The sequence below is a fragment of the Zalophus californianus genome, chromosome 3, assembly GCF_009762305.2.
Source record: "Zalophus californianus isolate mZalCal1 chromosome 3, mZalCal1.pri.v2, whole genome shotgun sequence".
Lineage (NCBI taxonomy): Eukaryota > Metazoa > Chordata > Mammalia > Carnivora > Otariidae > Zalophus > Zalophus californianus.
The window spans coordinates 176,102,049-176,123,521 of NC_045597.1; the positions used below are offsets into that span (position 1 = coordinate 176,102,049).

The 21,473-nt window shown below is 51.7% G+C and overlaps 2 protein-coding genes across 7 annotated transcripts in view; one reads left to right on the plus strand and one right to left on the minus strand.

The window, feature by feature from the left end:
• VIL1 (villin 1) overlaps positions 1 to 18,971 on the plus strand; it is a 26,834-nt gene extending 7,863 nt beyond the window's left edge. Inside the window, exons 5-20 of the mRNA XM_027589833.2 lie at positions 790 to 898; positions 1,062 to 1,172; positions 2,589 to 2,791; positions 2,897 to 2,975; positions 3,145 to 3,243; positions 3,911 to 4,064; positions 4,598 to 4,698; positions 4,787 to 4,924; positions 5,531 to 5,689; positions 6,734 to 6,913; positions 7,413 to 7,558; positions 8,247 to 8,391; positions 8,869 to 9,057; positions 10,228 to 10,296; positions 11,369 to 11,509; positions 15,794 to 18,971. Coding sequence (XP_027445634.1) covers positions 790 to 898; positions 1,062 to 1,172; positions 2,589 to 2,791; positions 2,897 to 2,975; positions 3,145 to 3,243; positions 3,911 to 4,064; positions 4,598 to 4,698; positions 4,787 to 4,924; positions 5,531 to 5,689; positions 6,734 to 6,913; positions 7,413 to 7,558; positions 8,247 to 8,391; positions 8,869 to 9,057; positions 10,228 to 10,296; positions 11,369 to 11,509; positions 15,794 to 15,907 — 2,137 coding nt within the window. The 3' untranslated portion in view covers positions 15,908 to 18,971. The remainder of the gene's footprint in view (positions 1 to 789; positions 899 to 1,061; positions 1,173 to 2,588; positions 2,792 to 2,896; positions 2,976 to 3,144; positions 3,244 to 3,910; positions 4,065 to 4,597; positions 4,699 to 4,786; positions 4,925 to 5,530; positions 5,690 to 6,733; positions 6,914 to 7,412; positions 7,559 to 8,246; positions 8,392 to 8,868; positions 9,058 to 10,227; positions 10,297 to 11,368; positions 11,510 to 15,793) is intronic.
• The window catches only part of USP37 (ubiquitin specific peptidase 37), an 81,418-nt gene continuing 76,695 nt past the window's right edge, over positions 16,751 to 21,473 (minus strand). For all 6 annotated transcript variants that reach the window (XM_027589829.2, XM_027589831.2, XM_027589827.2 and 3 more), the window contains one exon: positions 16,751 to 21,458. In XM_027589829.2, coding sequence (XP_027445630.1) covers positions 21,371 to 21,458 — 88 coding nt within the window. In that variant the 3' untranslated portion in view covers positions 16,751 to 21,370. The remainder of the gene's footprint in view (positions 21,459 to 21,473) is intronic.

A 21,473-nucleotide genomic window follows, 5' to 3' on the forward strand; every position in this document is an offset into this window, starting at 1 on the left:
AACGGCCCACCCTTTGGGCATTTGAGCTGGCATCCCTCCTGTCTGCTTGGGCTGCCCTAACAAAATACTACAGAATAAGTAGCTTAAGCCACAGAAATTAATATTCTCACTGTTCTGGAGGTTGGGAAGTCCGAGGTCAAGGTGCTAGCTGCTTTGGTTGCTGGTGAGATCGCCCTTCCTGGCTTGCAGACGGCCACCTTCTCGCTGTGTCCTCCCGTGGAGAAGCGAGTGAGCAAGCACTCTGGTGTCTCTTCCTGTAAGGGTGCTAACCTCGTCACGGAGGGCCCACCCTCAGGACCTCATCAAAACATTATCAAAATCTACCCCTCCCAAAGGCCGCATCTCCAAATACCACCACACTGGGGTTAAAGCTTCAACGTAGGAGTTTGGGAGGGGACACAGTTCAGTCCATAGCATCTCCCCCCTCCCCCTTCCCTGCAGCCTCCTGTCCTCCAAGTTCTGTCCTCTCCTTCCACCAAACCACATCACCATGCGCCTTTCTTTGCGGGCCCTCTCAGCAGAGCAGGGTCTACGGGGCGGGAAGTGAGGCACCTAGGGTGCAAACTTTAAGGAGGCTGAGGAAGGTCACGCACATGCACGCAAACGACTGACCTTGCACTTGCATGACCCTGAGAGCGAATGCCTCAGAGTGGGCAGCTGAGGCACCTCGTGCACCTCAGCCTAGTCCCGGGCCCAGTCCTCAGATGGCCTCAGGGGCAGCCGGGCACCCCGGCTCTGTCACGCCTCCCAGCCCGCTCACTCCCTTGGGTCAGCTCCCTCTCTTCTCAGGATCCAGAAGGGGGGTGTGGCTTCTGGCATGAAGCAGGTGGAGACCAACTCCTATGATGTCCAGCGGCTGCTGCATGTCAAGGGCAAGAGGAACGTGGTGGCTGGAGAGGTGGGCATCGGCCCGGGCCCTGGGGCATGGCCTCCTGTGTCCCCTCCCAGCCTGGGTGGAAGGCAGAGGCCAAGGAGGGGTGAGGGCAGGGAGGAGGTGGGGAAGAGCCGTGGACTGTGGCAAGTATCTGAGTGGAGGTTGCACCTCCCCTCTGGCGTTCCAGGTGGAGGTGTCTTGGAAGAGTTTCAACTGTGGGGATGTTTTTCTCCTGGACCTGGGGAAGATTATCATCCAGTGGAACGGGCCGGAGAGCAACCGCATGGAGAGACTCAGGGTAAGCGCTGCCCATGCACCGCCCCTCTCCCCAGTCCCACCTGCCTCTCTCCCGCCAGTCACACTCGCCAGACGTCTGCCACCCCCAACCTGCCCCCACGTCCCCAGGCCCCTCTCGGCTGACCGCCCTGGACGGTGTGTTCAAAGGTAGATCTGAGTCTCCGTGTGTTTGTGGAGCGGTACGCGTGTTGGGGTTTGCATGCGTTGCCGGGACTCATCCACTGAGGTGTAACAAGTCCCTGCTGTGTGGTGGACCCCGTGCCAAGCATCGTGGGTGCTGTGGTGAATGGCCTCCAGCTGGCTGTCGAGTAGGGGACACAGGCATGAAGAGAGTAGCTGAGGAGTGAGGGGTCGGCATGTGACACTGGGGCTTCTGGGAAGGCTTCCTGGAGGAGGTGGGGTGGGGCAGGGAAGGCCCCAAGGCAGGGGAGAAGTGGCCGGCGCGGGGCAATGGATGGCGATTATAGGGAGCTGGGAGAAGGGAGAGGGCTCGCTCTCGGGGTGTGTTCGGGAGGGCCAGGAGGCTGCATGAGAGGGCTGGGGTCTGTTCTCGGTGCCCAGGAGGTCTGAAGGTCGTCCTGACTTCTGAGTGGAGAAAGGGTGTGGAGGGGCTGCAGGGATGCAGGGAGCCGGCGGCCCCCTGCGTGAGGATGGGAGCAGGTGCCCCGGGCCCCGGGGACAGGAAGGGGGGATCCACTGGCCTTACGCGTGTGGCGGATGGGGCCGAGGAGAGAGGGGCATTGTGCTTGAGCCACCGTGGAGTGGATGGAGTGCCATTTCCCGAAATGGGAAAGACCAAGAGCAACAGATTGGGGAAGGTGAGGGAGACGGAGTTCAGTTTGGGGCATCTTAAAACAGGTTATCACGGAGGTTGGGTAAATGAGAGGAGAGCAGAGAGCTGATCTGGGGACAAGAATAGGAAGAAGCCCTGGGACTGGGGCTGGCGACTGAAATGCCGGTCCCCAGAGCAGTGGCCACTGGGCTGAGGAGGCGGAGCCAGGGTGTGAGTGTGTGCATGTGTGTGCAATGAGGAAGTGTGCCGTGCACGCGCGCGTGTGTGCACACTTGTGGCCGTGTATACGCACGTGTGTGCGCGCGCATGCGTGCGTGCACGTGCGAGCTCACGAGCACTTTGATATCCAGGGCTCAGCTTTTGTCCAAAACTGCGAAGTAAAATCACAAATTTCAATGTCAAAACAGAAGGCCCAGCAAGTGCACCCCAAACACCCTCCTGCCAATGCGAAACCTGCTTTCCCATGGGGTTCACTTGGTGCACTCTCGGGGGTACAGGCAGGACAGGTGCCTCGTCCCCTGGGGCTGCCGGAGGGGGGCCCGGGCTCTCCTGGCACGGCTGGCGGTGGCGGACGCGGCCCCGTCCCCCCGCCGGCCTTCACGGGTCACCGGGGCCTCCCTGCAGGGCATAACCCTGGCCAAGGAGATCAGAGACCAGGAGCGGGGTGGGCGAACTTACGTGGCGGTGGTGGACGGGGAGAACGAGAAGGAGACCCCGAAGCTGATGGAGATCATGAACCACGTGCTGGGCCCGCGGGGGTCGCTGAAGGCCGCAGTGCCCGACAACGTGGTAGAGCCGGTGGTCAAGGCCGCCCTCAAGTTGTATCAGTGAGTGTCCAGCTGGGCTCTTTGTGGTCGCAGGGTCTCCCCCGGGGGGTGGGAAGGTTGGGCTGTGGGACCCCCCCCCATCCCTGTTGTGCCTTTGTCCTGCAGCGTGTCTGACTCAGAGGGAAAGCTGGTGGTTAGAGAAGTCGCCACGAGGCCCCTCACCCAGGACCTGCTCAATCACGAGGTGAGAGGGCGTGGAGACCCCCAGCCCTAGCTCCCATCCCGCTGCACCCTGCCCAGTCTTCCCCAAGTGGGAGAAGTGCCAGGGGCTGGAGCTGGTCCCTGCCTGCTGCTCTGTGGCCCGGCACTGCCGGCTCAGGCCCCCACGCTGCAACCTTGTCTCCCACCTCTAGGACTGTTACATCCTGGACCAGGGGGGCCTGAAGATCTACGTGTGGAAGGGGAAGAATGCCAACACCCAGGAGAGGACAGGAGCCATGAACATGGCACTGGTGTGCAGGGGGGGTCCGGGAAAGGAGCGGGGAGAGAAACAGACGCAGCGGGGGGGAGAGGAGTGGGGTCAGACCGGGTGTAGCGCCAGGCAGAGGCCTTGGAAAGCTCTGGGCCTGACCCAGCTAGGGGTGCTGAGGGTCAGTTCCGTAGCTGCCTTGGGGCTTCTCTGCACGCCAGGGGGCCAGCCTCCAGGCCACTTGGGGGCCTCCTCGGGGTGTGAGCTCCCACCTCAAGTTAGGTTCAGAGAAAGGGAGAAATGGAGGCTGGCCTTCCTGCAAGAGGGGATTGGGTCAGCCGGCAGGTTGGGACCAAGTCAGAGTTTGGGGGTCATTATTAGGGCTAGAGTCAGTAACCCTAGCTGGCTTGGGGTCAGCGTTAGAATGGGGGTTGGGTTCAAGGTTAGAGATGGCAGCTGGTGATTGGGGTTAAAATTGAGGTACGGTCAAGTTTGGGGTCTCTTTGGGTTTTGGGGTTGGGGCCAGAGCAGGGTTTAGCTTTGGGGTCAGCACTGGGACTGGGGTTGGATTCAAGTTTGGGATTGGGACCATGGGTAGGTTTGTGGTTGGGTCTGGTTGGGGTTCGAGCTAGGCTCTGGCTTGCATTGGGGGTGGGGCTGTGGGGGGCTAGGAGAGGGACACAGACTCAGCCACCCCGTTCTCTTCCCAGAACTTTATCAAAGCGAAGCAGTACCAGCCGAACACACAGGTGGAGGTGCAGAGTGATGGGGCTGAGTCAGCTGTCTTTCAGCAGCTCTTCCAGAAGTGGACCCTGCCCAATCGGACTTCAGGCCTGGGCAAAACCCACACCTTGGGCTCCACGGGTGAGGGCCGGCCCGAGGCAGGGTGGGGTCAGGAGCCGGACCTCCCTCCCAGACACGCCTCTTCCATGCGCTCTTTCCCCTGGCGCTGGGCTCCCCCGGTAGGGTGAGGACACGAGGGAACATGAGTAAACTGAGCGGTCACAAAAAGGAAGCTGAGAAGCACCTGTCTTTCCCTTGGAATGGGGTTGTCTCCCTGGAAACCAGATAGCGTCAGTGTCTCACCAGACAATATTTGCTGAACGCAAGCTCAGTACCAGGCCCCTGGAGGAGGATGAAAGGGTTGTCCCTCTCCTGGCCCCTCCGGGAGGCCCTGGTGAAGCCCGAGTCTTAGGGATGGGAGATGGGGTTTCGCATTATAACTGCCACTCTCCAGCTCTGTGACCTTGGGTAAGCCATCCGATCTCTCTAGCCTCAGCTTCCCCATCTGTAAAATGGATCTAAGAATTGCAGTCATCACTCAGGGCTGTTGTGAGGACCTGGGGGACCCCGGCTTGTGACAGCTGGCGTCCTGATCCCCCTGCCCGCCCCCCCAGCCAAAGTAGAGCAGGTGAAGTTTGATGCCACATCCATGCACATGCAGCCTCAGGTGGCCGCCCAGCAGAAGATGGTGGACGACGGGAGCGGCGAGGTGGAGGTATGGTGAGGGTGGGAGGCGGGTGCTGGGTGGGGCGGGGTCGGCGGAACGTGTCCTGGCCCTCAAACCAGCCTGGTACTGGCCCCAGGTGTGGCGCATTGAGGACCTGGAGCTGGTGCCGGTGGACTCCAAGTGGCTAGGCCACTTCTACGGGGGTGACTGCTACCTGCTGCTGTACACCTACCTCATCGGCGAGAAGAAGCACTACCTGCTCTACGTTTGGCAGGTCAGGCCCCACCCTTCCCTGTCCCGAGCACAGCTAGCTCGGCTCCCACTCCAAGCGGCTATCACCCTTGAGTTGAATACCTCTGGTGATGGGGAGCTCACCACCTTTTCCATCCTGGGACTGTTTAGGCTCTGAGATCCCAGTGGTACAGGGTACCCCCATTCACAATCCTTGCCCCTTCTCTGAGTTCTTGGAGTCTCCCTTCCAATTTCCATGGCTTCCAGAACATTCTCTTCATCTGCTCAAAGCACCATGGATTTGTGGGTCCAGATGTGAATGCACAGGGAAATGCTTGGGTCCTGGGGGTAGTGGTATGATAGCCATGGTGTTCCCCCGAGTTAGAAGGAGAGGAGGTCTGGGGTTAAGGGCGGAGTAGCAGGTGGTCTAGGGTTGGCGGGGGGCCGGGAAAGGATTAGGTGTGGGGCTGGGATCAAACGGGTCTGGGTCACGTGGGGTTTGGGCTGTGTCCAGGGCGGTATTTGGTGGGGCAGACCGTTGGGTTTGGAGCCAGGTGAGAATCAGGGATGGAGTTGTTGCTGCGGCCGGGGACTGGCTCAGAACTAGGCCCGGCCTCGTCCCCCCAACTTCCATCATGCTTGTGCCCAGGGTAGCCAGGCCAGCCAAGATGAAATAACAGCCTCTGCCTATCAAGCCGTCATCCTGGACCAGAAGTACAACAATGAACTGGTCCAGATCCAGGTCCCGATGGGCAAGGAGCCACCGCACCTCATGGCCATCTTCAAGGGACGAATGGTGATCTACCAGGTGTGGCTGCTGGCTTGAGGCACCTGGCAGGACCCACGATTGCGGCGGGGTGGGCATCAGGAGATGGGGAAGGGGACCTGGGGCTGGGGCGGGGGCGGGCCTGGGGGTGAAGCGCGTGCTTTGTAGGAGAGGACTGTGTGAGGCCCCATCACCCATGTGGAACCGGCAATAGAAACCACCACTCCATAGAAATGAGTATGCAGCGTGGGCAAGTCCCGTTTCTCTCTACACTCCACGGCCCCCCCACCCCCACCCCATCCTCTGCATGAGAAAGGTAGTTCTTTTGGCTAGATTTGCCCACATGATGAGCCTATCCAAACAGCAATGGTGCCTTCCAACGTAATGGAATAGACATCTCCAGCACTCGTTTAAGAAATCAGCTGTTTATGGAGCACCCGCGAAGCCTGCAGCCCTCTGCAAGGTGCAGGGGCTGGAGAAGGCCGGTCTTGTTGGGAGAGCGGGGAACTAACAGCCCGAGGCACTCTGTGGTTAAATACACGCGGGTTGGGTTCGCTGCCGAGCGTGAATACAGTAATCTGGGGCAGGCAGGGAGTTCGTGCTGGAGGGGGGGTTTGGAGGGGCTCTTGACATCAGGGTCAGAGTTGAGGCGCTCAGCAGAGGTAAAATGAGGGCATGCAGGGCAGGGGGCACAGCAAGGACAAGAGCCCAGAGGAGGGGATCCACGTAGAGCAGGGAGAAGCCCGGCTGAGCTAAACTGGAGGGTCTGGAGAGAGCAGAGTGAGTCTGGAAGGGCAGTTTGCGCCTGCGTCATGAGGGGCCTGCAAAGGCTGGGCTGAAGAGCTGGTTCCAGTCTATGAGCAGTAGGGAGCCATTGAAGATTTTTCTGAGCAGGGGAGTGCCATGACAAAAGCAATGTTTTGGAAAGGCTAGTCTGATGATGATGCGGCAGAGGACCTGGGGGCCGGCAGACCCCACCCCAGCCTCTCTTCCACTCTGTTCTCTGTGCCCTTCTTGAGAATCTTCCGCTGTCTGTACTAAGTTGCTCCCACCTCTCTCTCTCTGCCTTCTTCTCACCCGCTGCAGGGAGGCACCTCCCGGGCCGACAAACTGGAACCAGTGCCCTCCACACGGCTGTTCCAGGTGCAGGGAACCAGCACCAACAACACCAAGGCCTTTGAGGTCCAACCCCGGGCCAGATTCCTCAACTCCAATGATGTCTTCATCCTTAGGACCCAGTCCTGCTGCTACCTGTGGTGCGGGAAGGTGCGTGCAGTGGCCTCCCCTTCCTCAAGTGGATCTTTGGGGTCCCCGGGCCTCAGGGGAGTCCCTGGCCAGCAAGTCCTTCTGGCTCATTTCCCAGCTGCCCCTAGCCAGTCTCCCTCCACCCTCACATTCTCTGCCTCTAGGTCTGATTCAGTCTCTCTCGTTTTCTTTGTCCCTGGCCACCCCTGCCTGTCCCAGTGTTGGTGGGTCTTTGTGTCTGGGGCTCTCTCTCACTATCCCCGTACCCGTCACGGCCTCTCCGTTGATCTCAGCCTCTTGGATGCTTTCTCTTGCCCTGTAAGGAGAGTGCAGGCTCCTGTCTTCTCTGCTGTTCTTTGCAGTGTCAAGGACAGAGGAGGGGTGTGCATGGGGTCCTGATCCAGGCAGGAGGGGCCCTCTTGGACCCAGGAGCTCTGGGCCAGTAAACGTGGTGGAAGGGTGGGGGTAGGTGTGGCGGTAGAGATGGTCTCCCCCAACACAGCTGACCCCCTCTCCCCAGGGCTGTAGTGGGGACGAGCGGGAGATGGCCAAGATGGTTGCGGACACCATCTCCCGGACAGAGAAACAAGTGGTGGTGGAAGGGCAGGAGCCGGCCAGCTTCTGGGTAGCCCTGGGCGGAAAGGCTCCCTATGCCAGCACCAAGAGGTAACTATGGGGTCCCTCTGCCTCCAGCTCACCTTCTGCGCTGGGGAGCCTCCTAGCTGCTCCAGCCCATGGCCCAGAGTCTGCAGTGAGCATGGACTGAGGACTCTGTGTACCAGTCCCCAGGGCTACTAGATGAAAAAAGAAGGGGCGGCCCAATGGGCCCTCAGAGCCCTGTGAGCCCAGGGGCATGCCTGGGGCCCGGTGGGGGTTTTCTTGGCAAATGAAGTTCACAGGCTAGGAAGCAACTCAAAGAGAGGGGCAGGGCTTGCCCTTGGGGACAAAGCTGCCAGAACCCTGTTCTTTAGTCCTGACACAGGACCTGGATGCTGAGAAGCCCCAGCTGGAAACACTTTCCGGTATTTTTTCTAGAGCATACCCAGGGTCCACTATTCCCCCGTTCAAAAGCGAAAGGGCTTTCCTGCAGTAGCAGGAGAAGGCCTAGAAGGAAGATATCAGAACTTCCCCACGGCCTGCAGAAGAGCCTCTGGAATGCTCGTCCTGGAAAGGCAGCGGGGACTTCTCCCTCGGAGCGCTCTCAGACTCTTGCGAGGAGGGGGGCACTTTTCGTGTGGTTAGAAAAAAGAGCATTTTCCTCGAAGTTGGGCTTCCTGTGTCGGAGTTCTGCGTCCTCCATTTTTCCTTCCCCACACCTTCTTCTTGCCGCCACAATTTTCTCTGCATCTTGCAGACTGCAGGAGGAAACCCTGGCCATCACCCCCCGGCTCTTTGAATGTTCCAACCAGACCGGGTGCTTCCTGGCCACAGAAATCCCTGACTTCAATCAGGATGACTTGGAAGAGGACGATGTGTTCCTGCTTGATGTCTGGGACCAGGTAGGATTGAGGCCTGGGGCCCTCCCTTCCCACCAGCTCAAGCCCCAGGGCCAAGAAATAGTGACTTTATGGACAGGTAAGATTTGACATTTTCTGGGCTCCCTCATTCATTCTTCCTGGGAGTAGTACTGTGAACAACAAGAGCCTAAGGAAGAAGGAGGCGGGTAGAGAGGAATGTTCCGGAAGGGGCTGCAGTGCGGGATGTATTTTCCCAAAGCCCCGTTTCTTTCACATGGCAGAAGCATGTTTCTGAGGGTCTGCAGCTCTGGAGAGACCGGGAGTCCCACACTGGCAGAGTCTCCAAGTAGAGGACACCTGTCCAACCTCTTCATCTCCCAGATGCAAAGTCGAGCCAGAAGGGGCCTGCCCGAGGTCACTTGGCTCCACTGTCAGTCATCAGAGCCTGGCGGACCCCAGGTGGAGCCCGGTGGGCCCGGGAGGACAGGAAGGCCTGCGCAAACTCTGGATTCTCCACAGGTCTTCTTCTGGATCGGGAAGCATGCCAAAGAGGAGGAGAAAAAAGCTGCAGCAATCACAGCACAGGAATACCTCAAGACCCACCCCAGCGGCCGTGACCCCGAGACCCCCATCATTGTGGTGAAGCAGGGACACGAGCCCCCCACCTTCACAGGCTGGTTCCTGGCATGGGATCCCTTCAAGTGGAGTGTGAGTGGCCAGCACCCCCTGATCCTTCCAGCCCAGCAGGACCTGCTCCAGGAGGCCGCTCACAGCACACCCCAAGGGCAGGGCAGACTTCCAGGCTTTTCTATTCATTGTGATAGACGACCAGTGACAGATTTTTAAAGGGGTCCTAGGGGACCTCGAATAAAAAGTCAGACTGTGTAAGTCAATGAAGCCCCCTGGTGAGGGAGAGGAAAGGAAGTCTATCAAAAACCCAGGCTCATGTCCGTGCCTTTCTTGTGCACGAGATGTAGCTCAGAGCTGATGGACATTCTTGCTAAGAGCTGTACTGACCATTTGAACTTAAATCAACTAAAGTTAAACAAAACTGAAGATTCAATTTCTCACAAGCCCCAAGCTAACTGCTTCGTAGCCACTCGTGGCTAGTGGCTCCCAGGTTGGACAGCGCAGAGAAAGAACATTTCCACCACTGTAGAAACTTCTCCGGGACAGTGTTGGTGGATCCTCAAACCAGATGAAAATGACACATGTCAGTTCTTTAAAGGACATACGAATGTCTTCCTGGTACCCACTTCTAAGCAAAATGGGTCATACGTGTGGTCCTTACCTGAGGGACAGTGAGTCAGACTACCACAGGACTTTCCTGAACTGGCCTCAGATAGAAGCAGAGGGCAGGTCCTCAAAATGGAAGCCTGTGCAAGTTTTCTACAGGAAGGAGGAAGGCTGAGGCCTGGTGACTTTAGGTGCACAACGGCAGTCATGATGCGCCATGCTGGGGGCCAGGCTCTGGGCTTATAGAGATGTGGCTCCTCATGGAGCCAGTGTCCCTTTGATTCCCTTCACCCTTCTGCGGCAGGGTCCCCCTCCAGGCTCTGGGAGGAGGCCCCTGGCTTCCAAGCCCCCCATGTTCCCCAGAGCCTCCACAGTGGAGGCAGCTTCTCCAGGCTGCATGTGGCTGCCCACACTGCCTCTGAGGGTGGCCTCTATCCCCATGTGGGGCTGAGCAGGGCCTTTCCTGACCATCAGCCCTGTGGGTGTTCATCCTCACTCTCTAGCCTCCTTTTTCAGGGTCCCTCCTCTAGCCCCCACTCCTGGGCCTTAGGCCAGCCTTCTTTCAACCTCCCGAAAGGAAAAAAATTCTTCCATGTCCTCTGCTGAGAGCCGGGTCTAACTTGTTATTGGCTTTATGTGCAGAACACCAAATCCTATGAGGACCTGAAGGCGGAGCTTGGAAACTCTGGGGACTGGGGCCAGATCACTGTGGTGAGTACAGGGCAGGTGGTTGGCTGACGTCGCCGCCCCGTGGGAGCTGAGAAAGCTCCAGAAAAGATAGCAGGGTCCTGGGCTTCCCTTTCCACCATGTCCTCCCACCGCTCATGGAAGTGCTTCTCCCTGTTGAACTTCAAGGCCTCCTGCTGTTTCTTCTCCTCCATGGCCTAGTCTGAGCATGCATAAGAATCCAGGTGATGGGAGCCAGGAGCGAGGTGGGGACAGCTGGTTAAAACGCAGATCCCAAAGTCCCCTTCACTCCCCCACATTCTGGTGCGTGGAATCGGAATGAGCCCCAGGAATATGCTTGTTTTAAATGAAGAGCCAGGTGATTTGATGCAGTTAGTCCATGGACTACACTTCGAGACAGAATGATTTGTCTGCTGTGGTCACCCCTGGGGTCCTTTCTCCGGGTGCAAACTGCAGTCTCTCAGTTAGTGAACAGAACCCCGTGCATTGAACCCGTTGGCCCTGGGTTATGGGAATCTGAAAGCAAAACCTTTCCTTCAAGAAGTTCATAGCCTCGCAGGGGAGGCAGGGCCAAGTAGACTCTGTAGAAATGTGTCCAGAACACGACAGCAATTTCATGAGCACGCTGGCTTAATCAGCAGATAAGGCTGGCTCCTCAGCCCCACCCGCAGCCTGAGTATCCTGTGCCCTCAATAGACCCTTCCTGGTGGACTGATGTTTCAGGCAGGAAAGCATGGATAGATAGGTCAAGGCTAAGGGAATTTACTGATGACAGTTTCATAACAGATAAGAGAAAGAGGGTCATAAACGTCCAAGGTGGACCTTGAACATCTGTGGGAAGCCATGGAGAAGTTCATAAGTCATAGAACAAAATAATCATCTTGGACCCATTGGCTTTGGTTGGATGCAAACCACCAAGTTTTAGCTCACAGATCCAATCAGGTGTTGTGTTCTTACGAGGAGTGTGCGTATGGGGGTCATGGGAGGCTTCTCGAAGGAGATGCTCTAGAATCAATGTTGACTCCGGAGCGAAAAGCAGCCTGGGAGGTAGCCACAAACCAGCAGGATGAACCAGTGGTTTCCTTCTCTTCCCTAGGAGATCACCAAACCTAAACTGGACGTGTTCAATGCGAATAGCAACCTCGTTTCTGGGCCTCTACCCATCTTTCCCCTGGAGCAGTTGGTGAACAAGCCTGTGGAGGAGCTCCCCGAGGGTGTGGACCCCAGCAAGAAGGAGGTAGGTCAGGCTCGAGGATGAAGAAAGCTGGCTGGCCGTCTGCTGGACAATACTAACTGACCCCCAGATTGTGCCCTGCAGGTGATTAGGTGCTGGGGATGCCCTGGTGAACAAAACATACCTGGTCTCCACCTTCACGTGAGATGACATCTCAGTGGGGACAGAGGGTTCAAAGGACCCTGATTACACTATGATTTAATTTCAGTGATGGTAAGCGCTACAAGGTGAAGTACAGGTGCCATGAAGGGTCTTCCAAAAAGGAACCTGACAGAGATTTCCTTCTGAAAGGTGAACAGGAATTATTCAGGCAAAATGGATTTTTCCTGGAGAAGCGAACAGCATGCGTGAAGCCCAGAGGCAGGGAATGAGCACAGTGGGGATTAATTTTAAAAAGTTTAAAAATCTTAAAAAAAAAAAAGATTTTATTTTTAAGTAATCTCTGCACCCAATGTGGGGCTCGAACTCACAAACCCGGGATCAAGAGTGGCACACTCCACCGATGGAGCCAGCCAGGTTTTATAAAACCTTAAAAAAAAAAAAAAAAAAAAGATCTGGGCGCCTGGGTGGCTCAGTTGGTTAAGCGACTGCCTTCGGCTCAGGTCATGATCCTGGAGTCCCGGCATCGAGTCCCGCATCGGGCTCCCTGCTCAGCTGGGAGTCTGCTTCTCCCTCTGACCCTCTTCCCTCTCGTGCTATCTCTCATTCTCTCTCTCTCAAATAAATAAAATCTTAAAAAAAAAAATGAAAATTAAAAAAAAAAGATCACTATGGCTACCCAGTGAAGAAGGGACTGGAAGGTGGCAAAAGCAGCGGCCAGAGGCTGGTTGAATGGTGGCTGGGGAAGTGGAGGGAAGGAGGGGGTTTAGAGGAATTTTAGGAGGTAAAGTCAATGACACTAGGTAATTACTGGATGAAGGGTGTGATTGGGGGGGGCAATTGCATCATTTTCGAAGATAAAAAAAAACCCTGGGTCAGACTGAGCTTAGAGGGGGACAACCGTGAGTATGGTGGTAGCCATGCCGTTTGAGGCACCCGGGGACATCCCGGGTGATGCCTATTTGGTGGGCAGGCTATTCAGAGACCCACCAGCGCGCAGCGCTTCCGGTGCCTGCACCTGCAGGCCCACGCGGGTCACTCGTGGGGAGAGAGTATGGCAAGAAGAGAGCTTGTTAAAAATACATTTCCAGTATTCATTCCCACTAAAGGCAGATCCAAAATGGATGGCTGATCTAGTGTGATGGGGGTATCAAAAGACAACGTACTCTCGGGATGATAAACCATAAAGACGTCTTGCTAGTGAATTAAGTAATCTACAGAAGAGAGATGCCTGATTTCTCCAAGTCTGTTACGGGTTTGGGCCCGATATATGTTTAAGTGTATTGTTCCCAGAGCATTTGCGTCCTGCCCTTCACCTTGGAGACCATGTTCATGCATTCTTTCCCAGATCTACCCATCTGTGTCCTCACTGGAATATTGGGACGATCCCAACATATTTTTTGTAACAGTAATATTATAAATATTATTTGCCCAGCCCCTGGTATGTAAATGTAAGCTGCTGTTACAACTGCCTGAGGAAACTGGAGGGAGGGCAAGTGACTTGCCTGATGTGCCTGACATAGCGACTTAGCAGCGAGTCAGAGCAAGGACCAGGTCATCGGAGTCCTGCCGCTCCCATGGTACCATGTGGCTCGGAGTATTTCTAAAAGGAGGGGCAGCTGGTGTTATTGAACCCGGTGACTGATAGGAGGCTGAATGGATGGTGAATTCAGAATGGGACAAACAGAATCAAGACAGCCCTACCATGGTTGACACAGTCTACAAAATCTAAGATCCTTTTTAAAAAGTCAGTTGTCCGTTGCTGATTTTTTAAAAGAGATTTAAGAGAGAGAGAGAGAGAGAGAGAGAGAGAGCACGCACATGCGAGGGGTGGGGAGGGGCAGAGGGCGAAGGAGGGAGAATCCCGAGAGACTCCTCTCTGAGAGCGAAGCCCAGCAGGGCTTGATCTCCAGACCCTGAGATCATGACCTGTGCCGAAACCAAGAGTCGGACGCTTAACTGACTGCGCCACCAGGAGCCCCAGTACATTCTTGTGGGGAAGCTGTAGGTCAGTGTTAAGTGGAGAGGGTAGGAGAGGACTTCAGGCCTCTCTGGCTGCCCCAAACTCGGAAGGGGAGCCAGTGACGATGAACAGTGGGGTGGTGGGTCTGGCTGCAGGCAGTAGCAAGAGGATAATGTTTGAGTACCAGTGAGTAAGCCAGAGAGGCAGATGTGGGTATGGGTGAGGCCAGTCATCACCTGGCAGGACAACAGAGTCCAAGAGCAGGCCTAGTGGAAAGATACAAGTCCACTGGGATGGGCAGTTCCTGCTATCTACCCTGGGCGTCAGAGTCCAGAAGTCTCAGCCAAGCCGTGGAGCCGGCCTGGCTGGGGCCAGGGAGGGCACCTGCAGCCACAGCTGCGAGGGACCTGGGGCTGGGGTTTGCTACAAACCAGTTTGGGGTAGGCAGCTCTTCCCCATCCACTGATGCCCAAACCACTCACCTTTCCTCTCTTCTTCCCTGCCTGGGGGAGTGGGCAGGCTCTCAGGGGACTTGAGAATGCCCAGGGGTGGGAGGCAAACCTAAAGACAGGTTCCATCTGAGCTTGAAGTCCACCTACAGATGTTGTCCAAGCTGTTCAATTAGGGCTCTCTGCAGGAGTGGGCTCACTCTCCTGGGGTTGGCAGGGGGGCTCACATTGAAAAGAAACCCATGGCTCTTACCACCCCATCCCCTTTTTTTTTTTTTTTTTTAAATGTATTTTCTAGAACCTTTTTTTTTGAAGATTTTTATTTATTTATTTGACAGAGAAAGAATGAGAGACAGAGAGCATGAGAGGTAGGAGGGTCAGAGAGAGAAGCAGACTCCCTGTTGAGCAGGGAACCCGATGCGGGACTCGATCCTGGGACTCCAGGATCATGACCTGAACCGAAGGCAGTCGCTTAACCAACTGAGCCACTCAGGCGCCCACCACCCCATCCCCTTCTTGGTGCCTGGAGAGCAGAGATCAAGGCTGGGAGATGCTGTTTTCTAGTAGCTTCAGTTTGGGGTTCTCACGTGAATGTGCCTTGAGGGTACCTGGCTTGCCTTAAGCAGTAGCCCTATTACATCATGTTAGATGGGAGCAAATGTTGTTTCAGGCAATCCCCTCATCTTATGGAGAAAGATACATACCGCTGGCTTAGGAAGGTGTCTCCCAATCACGATCTCTAAGCCAAGAGTAAAAAGGTAGAATGGTGCTATCCAACCTTCTAGATCATTCATAGGATGGGAGAAGCCAGCATGAGTCATCCAAATATTTTGTTTCCCAGGGGGTTTTGCAAGTACCACAGCTGTGCCTGGACGCTAGACTGCTGCTTGCTGGGCCCGTCGCGCTGGGGCGGCCAGCCTGCTCGCTCAGTCCCCAGCAAGGTAGCGTCCAGGAGGGCGAGTGCCTCCCCAGGGTCATGGCTCTCTCGAGCAGAGCTGGGCCTCCTGTGGTAACAGCAACTGAGTCTCATATATTCAGACCTGGGCAGATTCCCTTTGGGGGCTCATCTGCTTACTCTGTGGGCCAGATTTACAGAAAGTAGGATCCTCTCGCTTAGGTTCACTGTTTACTGAGTAAAGACAGATGAACAAGATACCTTGTTTCCAGTGCCTTTTCATGTGTAATATTATTTTCATCCCCCTAAAAGCATTACAAAGCAAAAATTGGCCTTTAAGATTTTTTCCCATTTTATTATTTTTTAAAGATTTTATTTATTCATGAAAGACAGAGAGAGAGAGAGAGAGAGAGAGAGAGAGAGAGAGAGAGAGGCAGAGGGAGAAGCAGGCTCCCAAGGAGCAGGGAGCCCGACGTGGGACTCGATCCCAGGACCCTGGGATCATGACCTGAGCCGAAGGCAGACGCTCAACCATCTGAGCCACCCAGGCACCCGCTTTTCCCATTTTAGAGAGGAAAACTAAGACATTCTCTTAGCAAATTCCCTAGCCAAGCGAAGTCAAATGTCCCGATTCTTATTTCAGAGCTAGGGTGCACTTGTCAACAGGAGCTCAATCTACTTCACGTTGCTCATGTTCCAAATTCAGGGATCACACTTAGACCTCAACATGCCGCCTGGCTCCTCCCCATCTCTTTCCGGGTTCTCCTGACATTCCCTATTTTTGTTCTTCATGTGACTGCTATGCCACACCTATAGGACTCATCCATGTAAACCCCGGGGGAGAATGTGACCGCTGCCGTCTGGTTTCTCTCTTCTTCTAGGAGTACCTGTCCACCGAGGATTTCACCAAGGCCTTGGGGATGACACCCACTGCCTTCTCTGCCCTCCCGCGATGGAAGCAACAACAACTCAAGAAAGAAAAAGGCCTGTTTTGAGAAGGAGTGGTTGTGGTTGGAGAGCAGTTCCCTACCCTGCTTGCAGTTTCCTTGTTTTCATCACTGGTATATTAGTCCTATACTAATTGAAGTGAAATTTTACCTGTGAGCAACCTATTCTTCCAGAATGGTACCTCCATAAGGAGACTGTGGTCCCAATTTCAGCTCTTAAGAAGGTGGTCACATTGTTTCGACCCTGGGGTGTTAATGTCACTTTTAACCATCCTGTTCTAGAGCTCTCCCTCCTTAGAAGAGCAAACACTCCACAGAACATTCTAATTCTGAGGAGTCATCCCTAGGTTTTCCTCTCCTGTAAGTTGTTTTTAACCATGGAAAGCGGGCTGCAGCCTTTTGCAGTTTCACATCTTTCCCAGAGTAATGGCTTTTCCTTCTCACATATGTTCCTCACTGACTTGGATGAGAGGTTAAAGGGCACTCCTTTGCAAGAGTTGAATGGCCTGGGGAAGGGCCCCGTTAGGAAGTTTCACAACACTAACCTGTCCCCAGTGAGAGCAGCATACCCACTGGGTCTAGAACAGAGGTCATTTTCACCCCTATCTGGTAATAATAAGGCAAAGGAAGAGCTTAGCTAAGGCCAATGCCGAGTTTACAAAGTGTTATCCAGAACCTCTGCCAAGCTTCCCGGGCTCCTCCAGTGAAAACGAGAACTCGGTGCTGCCTCCAGCCATTTGTTGGTTTGCCCTTCCATCTCCTTTAAGGTGTAATGGTGCTGCATTGAAATCCAAGTCAGAAGGGAACAGAAAGTGATTTCACAACCTCAACAAATGGTTGTTAAGTGTCTGTAAGGATAAGTCTTTTCCAGAAATGACAGTCAAACCAACGCAAGGTTAATAAAGGCTTTAATTTCACACACACAAAAAACTCTATGCATAATTTAAAAAGGAAACAAAAACAAGGAAAAACCGTAAAGGATACAGAGGAACAGTTCTGCTAAAACACAGATAAAGTGCCGCTCCATACGAAACAACATAAAGAATCAGAATCAAGTCACTCTGAACACAAAGAAAGAAAATCACCTCACAAATAACGTGGCCAAAGCTGCCAGCAAATCTGGTAGTGGCTCAATCAGGCAAAGTGTAGGACCCTTCCTTCCGTTTTCCTCTCCATAGCATTAAGTCAACCACACTGACAACAGGCCAGAGGAATTGGGATGCAAGGACAAGCTGAGAGAGGGAGGGGAACTGGGGAGAGGTGTGTGGTCTCACCCCCCGCATCCGCTCTGTTCTGGAAACAGGCCAGGTCAGTTGATTGCTCTTGTTTTGGCATGTGACCTGCCGAACTTGGGTCTTGATCCAGAACCTCAACCCCTCTATGGTTTCACCAGCCAACATGCCTATGCTTTGAACCTCTTAATGTACTTTAAGAAAAGTCCAATGTTACTAAAATCAACTGCTTATACTTATACTGGCACACTTTTTATTAAAAACTTCAAAACCTCAGACATATAGCACACATGGAAAGAAAAATTTACTGTGTATAAATATGATACAACGGAAAAGACTGCCTGAAGTCTAGTAATCAAAGCATGCCATAAAGGAGTCAGTGACTGTGGTGACACACAGCAAAAGAACGGTCACAAAACTCTCAAGGCCTACCGAACTGTAGTTTTCCAATAAAATATATGTTTTTCAGATGTTATTAAGACATACCAATAGAGACAAAATTAGGACTTTGAAGTACTGCATTCAAAAGACATCAGATGGCAGAAGCCCCTTAGTTTTTGTACACACTTAAAGAGAGCATCACTCAGTGGTAAAGCAAGATGGGGAGAAGGCAAAGCACACGCCTGTTTTTGGGGGACACTCATGGGACTTGCATCTGGTACTGGGTTGTTGATGTGTCTAAAAATCTCCATATATATATATACAAGATCCAAATGTACTTGGGAGATCTAGCTCTGTTTCCCTGATTTAAAACAAAAGACTGCCTATGGGGGCACAGGGGAGGGGGTGCCAATTAAAGCAAAGAACCAAAAAAAAAAGTTTGGATGACTAAGTGCATCCACTGCAGTCATTTCAGAGGACAAAGAAAGAAGAGTAATATTTTTATTTGTTTTAGTATAAACTCTTTTCAGATTACGAATGAGTTTACAAACTACTTTTTTTCTGTATGGTTCCAAACATCACCCCCAAGCTCTCTCTATACTCATAACACTCAACTATATAGACACTGTCAAAAATCTCTTCAATTTAGATGTTTCCAAATAATTTTCATTATACAAGTCTATCCGTAGCTGTATACATGTAGAACCTTGTTTCTATAGTCACATAATGGTAACTGCAGTATGGAAGAGTAAGTCAAGTCATGAATTCACTTGGTGAGGTTTTAATTCTTAAAGTTTCTCTTTTGGAAGAATTCTACACTTGAACAAGAAGTAAAGAAATGTATAGTCTACTATTTGCCTCCCAGAGTTAATCAGCTGATTTGTAAGTATCTCTGTATACTTTTAAAAATGTAAACACATTTACATTTGTTACAAATGTTACTGAGCCATTAAGTTAGGCCTGAAACTGAGAGACCATGGCAAGTAAACAAACAGCTTTTGGAATCAAAATGTAAATAGAAGAACAATTCATGGCCTTGCTGCTTCTTGCTCGATCCTGCTGACACAAAACTCATGAGTGTGCACACACTATAAATACATTCCCCACAAAACAGTCTATCTCATAGGCCTAAATTAGAGTCATGGCTACTAAAGGGGCAGCAGCTATCTGGCTACATGCAACTTCCAATTCTCCATAATACTAGGTGGTAAGAATCAGAAAGTTTGAATTTTAGTTTTCTCTTCCAAAAAATTTCAATTAAGATCAGCTGTCTGCAGAACTAAGTGCTGCCAAGTACCAATTCAACATCATTTAAAGTAATGGAACCACATTTGGTATTTTCAGTAGAAAGGTGACTGTGTACGCTGCCTGGGACTGAAGCACTCTGTCCCCATCTGACTTGTCCCTTCCTGGCCCCAACACACCAAATGCCTCAACCCCCCCCCCACAATTCTGAGCAAACTGATCATACTGTGCAAAAAAAAAAAAAAAAAAAAAAATATATATATATATATATATATAATCTACTTATAATTTTTAAATATATACAACCAGCTCAAAAAAAACCCAATAAACCCCTTCAAAGCTAAAATTTCCATCTGTAGTCATGAACCCAAATGAGAAGTGTAGTGAAAGGGGGGATAAAGGAGCACAGGGAGGGAGGAAGGCTGACAAGGCCACAAAAATGCACAGCTACCAAGGAAAATTCAAGTCCCAAAGTTGCAAGCATATCAGCAGTAAGATAATTCATCTACCTCAGTAACCTATTTTCAATTAGCAAGTCCAGCCCAAGAAAGGAAGATCAAATCAAAACAGGTTTCTCAGCCACGTGTACTTCTAAACCACACACCCACACACAAACACACCGGCTACAAAAAGCAAGTCAAATGAGGGCAATGGGCAATCAGGCCTATGGCATCATTTCTATTTTTTTTTAATGCCCTAATGCATCCCTCACTTCAATACATTTCCAGTCATTTTAAACAGCACCTCTCGAAGCTCTCAAATGCAAACATGCGGAAGAGAAGTCCTAACTAGCTATAGAATTTGATCACCACTTCACTCGTTTTGGAAAAAACCAGTTATTTTCCAGCAAAAGCTACAGTTTTAAAACAGTTATTTTCCTCTGCTCTATACGATTCATGCACAACCGACCGGTGCATCATTTTGGAAGGTTCACTGTGGTAGTGCATGGGTAGATGGTAGGAGGCAGAGCTTTTCATCTGGAGTTAACCAACGCACTGGGGCCATTTACAATTTAAAAACTGAGAATTTTAGAACAAGTTACTGTGTCAGAACATGTCCAAGTGTGGGGCCTGGTGCTCTCTTAAGGCAATCTTCTAGAGAAGATGTTGCACCTTCTGTGATGATGGACTTTAACATGTATCCTCCCCTTGAAAAACTGATGTGGTTTTGTCCCTACCTCAGAACTGAAACAAGAATTCCCTCCTTCCTGATAATAAAAGGAAGTAAAACATGAAAGAAAATATTGAAAAAGTTTCATTTTGCTGCACTTAACTGTGCGAACCTAATGATTCCCGGGCTTACAAAGTTATTTTGTGGATAGAATTCTCCTCTCGAACTCATTCTTTATATGGTTTCACAAGCTGCTTAATATCCAAGCTGGTTACGCCAGCGGAGTGACTAATGTGGCACTTAATGTTGCATTCCCATTTACCCTCAACTCAAAGCACCTAAAAAGATAAAATATATTATGCACCTTTGTTACTTGTTAGTTCTTGGGTTTACCTAAACCAATCTCATTCTAATTCTCACCCTGTTTTAAGGGCAAAGACAGACAACAAATGATTAAATGCTCAAGCTTCATCCTAAGCTCATGTACTTAATTTCCCGCTTGCAGTAGGGCTTCTAGTGGTCCAGAGTTTTTAGCTTTAACGCGAGAATCCTCATCCTGACCTCTCCATGTATGAGAGAGATGCTAGCACTCTTCCATATCCCCAAGTGTCCTTGCTGGGGAATCCCAATTGGGATATTATTTTCCTACCTCTTAAAAATTTTGGTTGCAATCTATTAGGGTAATGCTTGCTCCATGGAAGAATGATACAGAAGAAAAAGAAAGGATTCTGTCTTCACTACAGTAATACAGATGAATATACTGTGTGAAGGGATCTCTTTTAAAGAAAATACAAAGTGTTTAATGAATACCAAACGGGGGACCATAACCCACTCCAAAGCACCAACAATCCATTTCTTGGGACTGCATGTAAACAGCAAAAGCATTACAAATCCATGAATTAATTAAAAAAAAAAAAAAAAGCTCCTCACGTCAGGTGGCAGAAATGCCTCTCCCTTGCAAGGAGAACAAACTGTCATTAGTGTAACATGGAGAGCTGGCTTTCCAGTGAACTTTACTAATAAGAAACACACGTGAAAGATTATAGACTTGAGTGAAACTACTCAAGGAACAGAAAAACTAAATGCCAACCGATATGTACATCTTTACACATCTCTCAAGTGAATGGACTCTTTGACACCTTCATTTCTTCTCCAAACTCTGTGCTATTAATTTTGAACAGGAATACTATGGTGGCTCATCCTAACTCTTTAAGGCTCCATTCATTCCACATACATGTGTGTGCGTGTGTGTATGTACATATATATATTATTTACAACATGTATTCCTAAGACAAAAGGAAGTGCCACTCTTGTAGGAGAAAAAGAGGATAATCAGCTACAGATGTGAGACCAAAGTTTCCATAAAACAATTAGCATGGAGCGTTCCACATAATTGCAATTTTCGTCTTTTGGTTTGGCCCTGAGCTGTTTGTTGCTCCCGCATCAAGTAGAATTCCAAATTCTCCTTGGGCAGAGGAAAGGTGAGGTGGGCAGCAGTAAGAGGGAATAAGCAGTGCACACTGCCAACCCAGGAGTTTGTTCCTCACAAGGCCTGACGAGTGGTCTTCCCCACTTCCATGCTAAGTGCCTGAGAATTCTTTTCCGTTTCCAGCAGCTCATCAAAGATCTCCCTTAAAATAAAACAA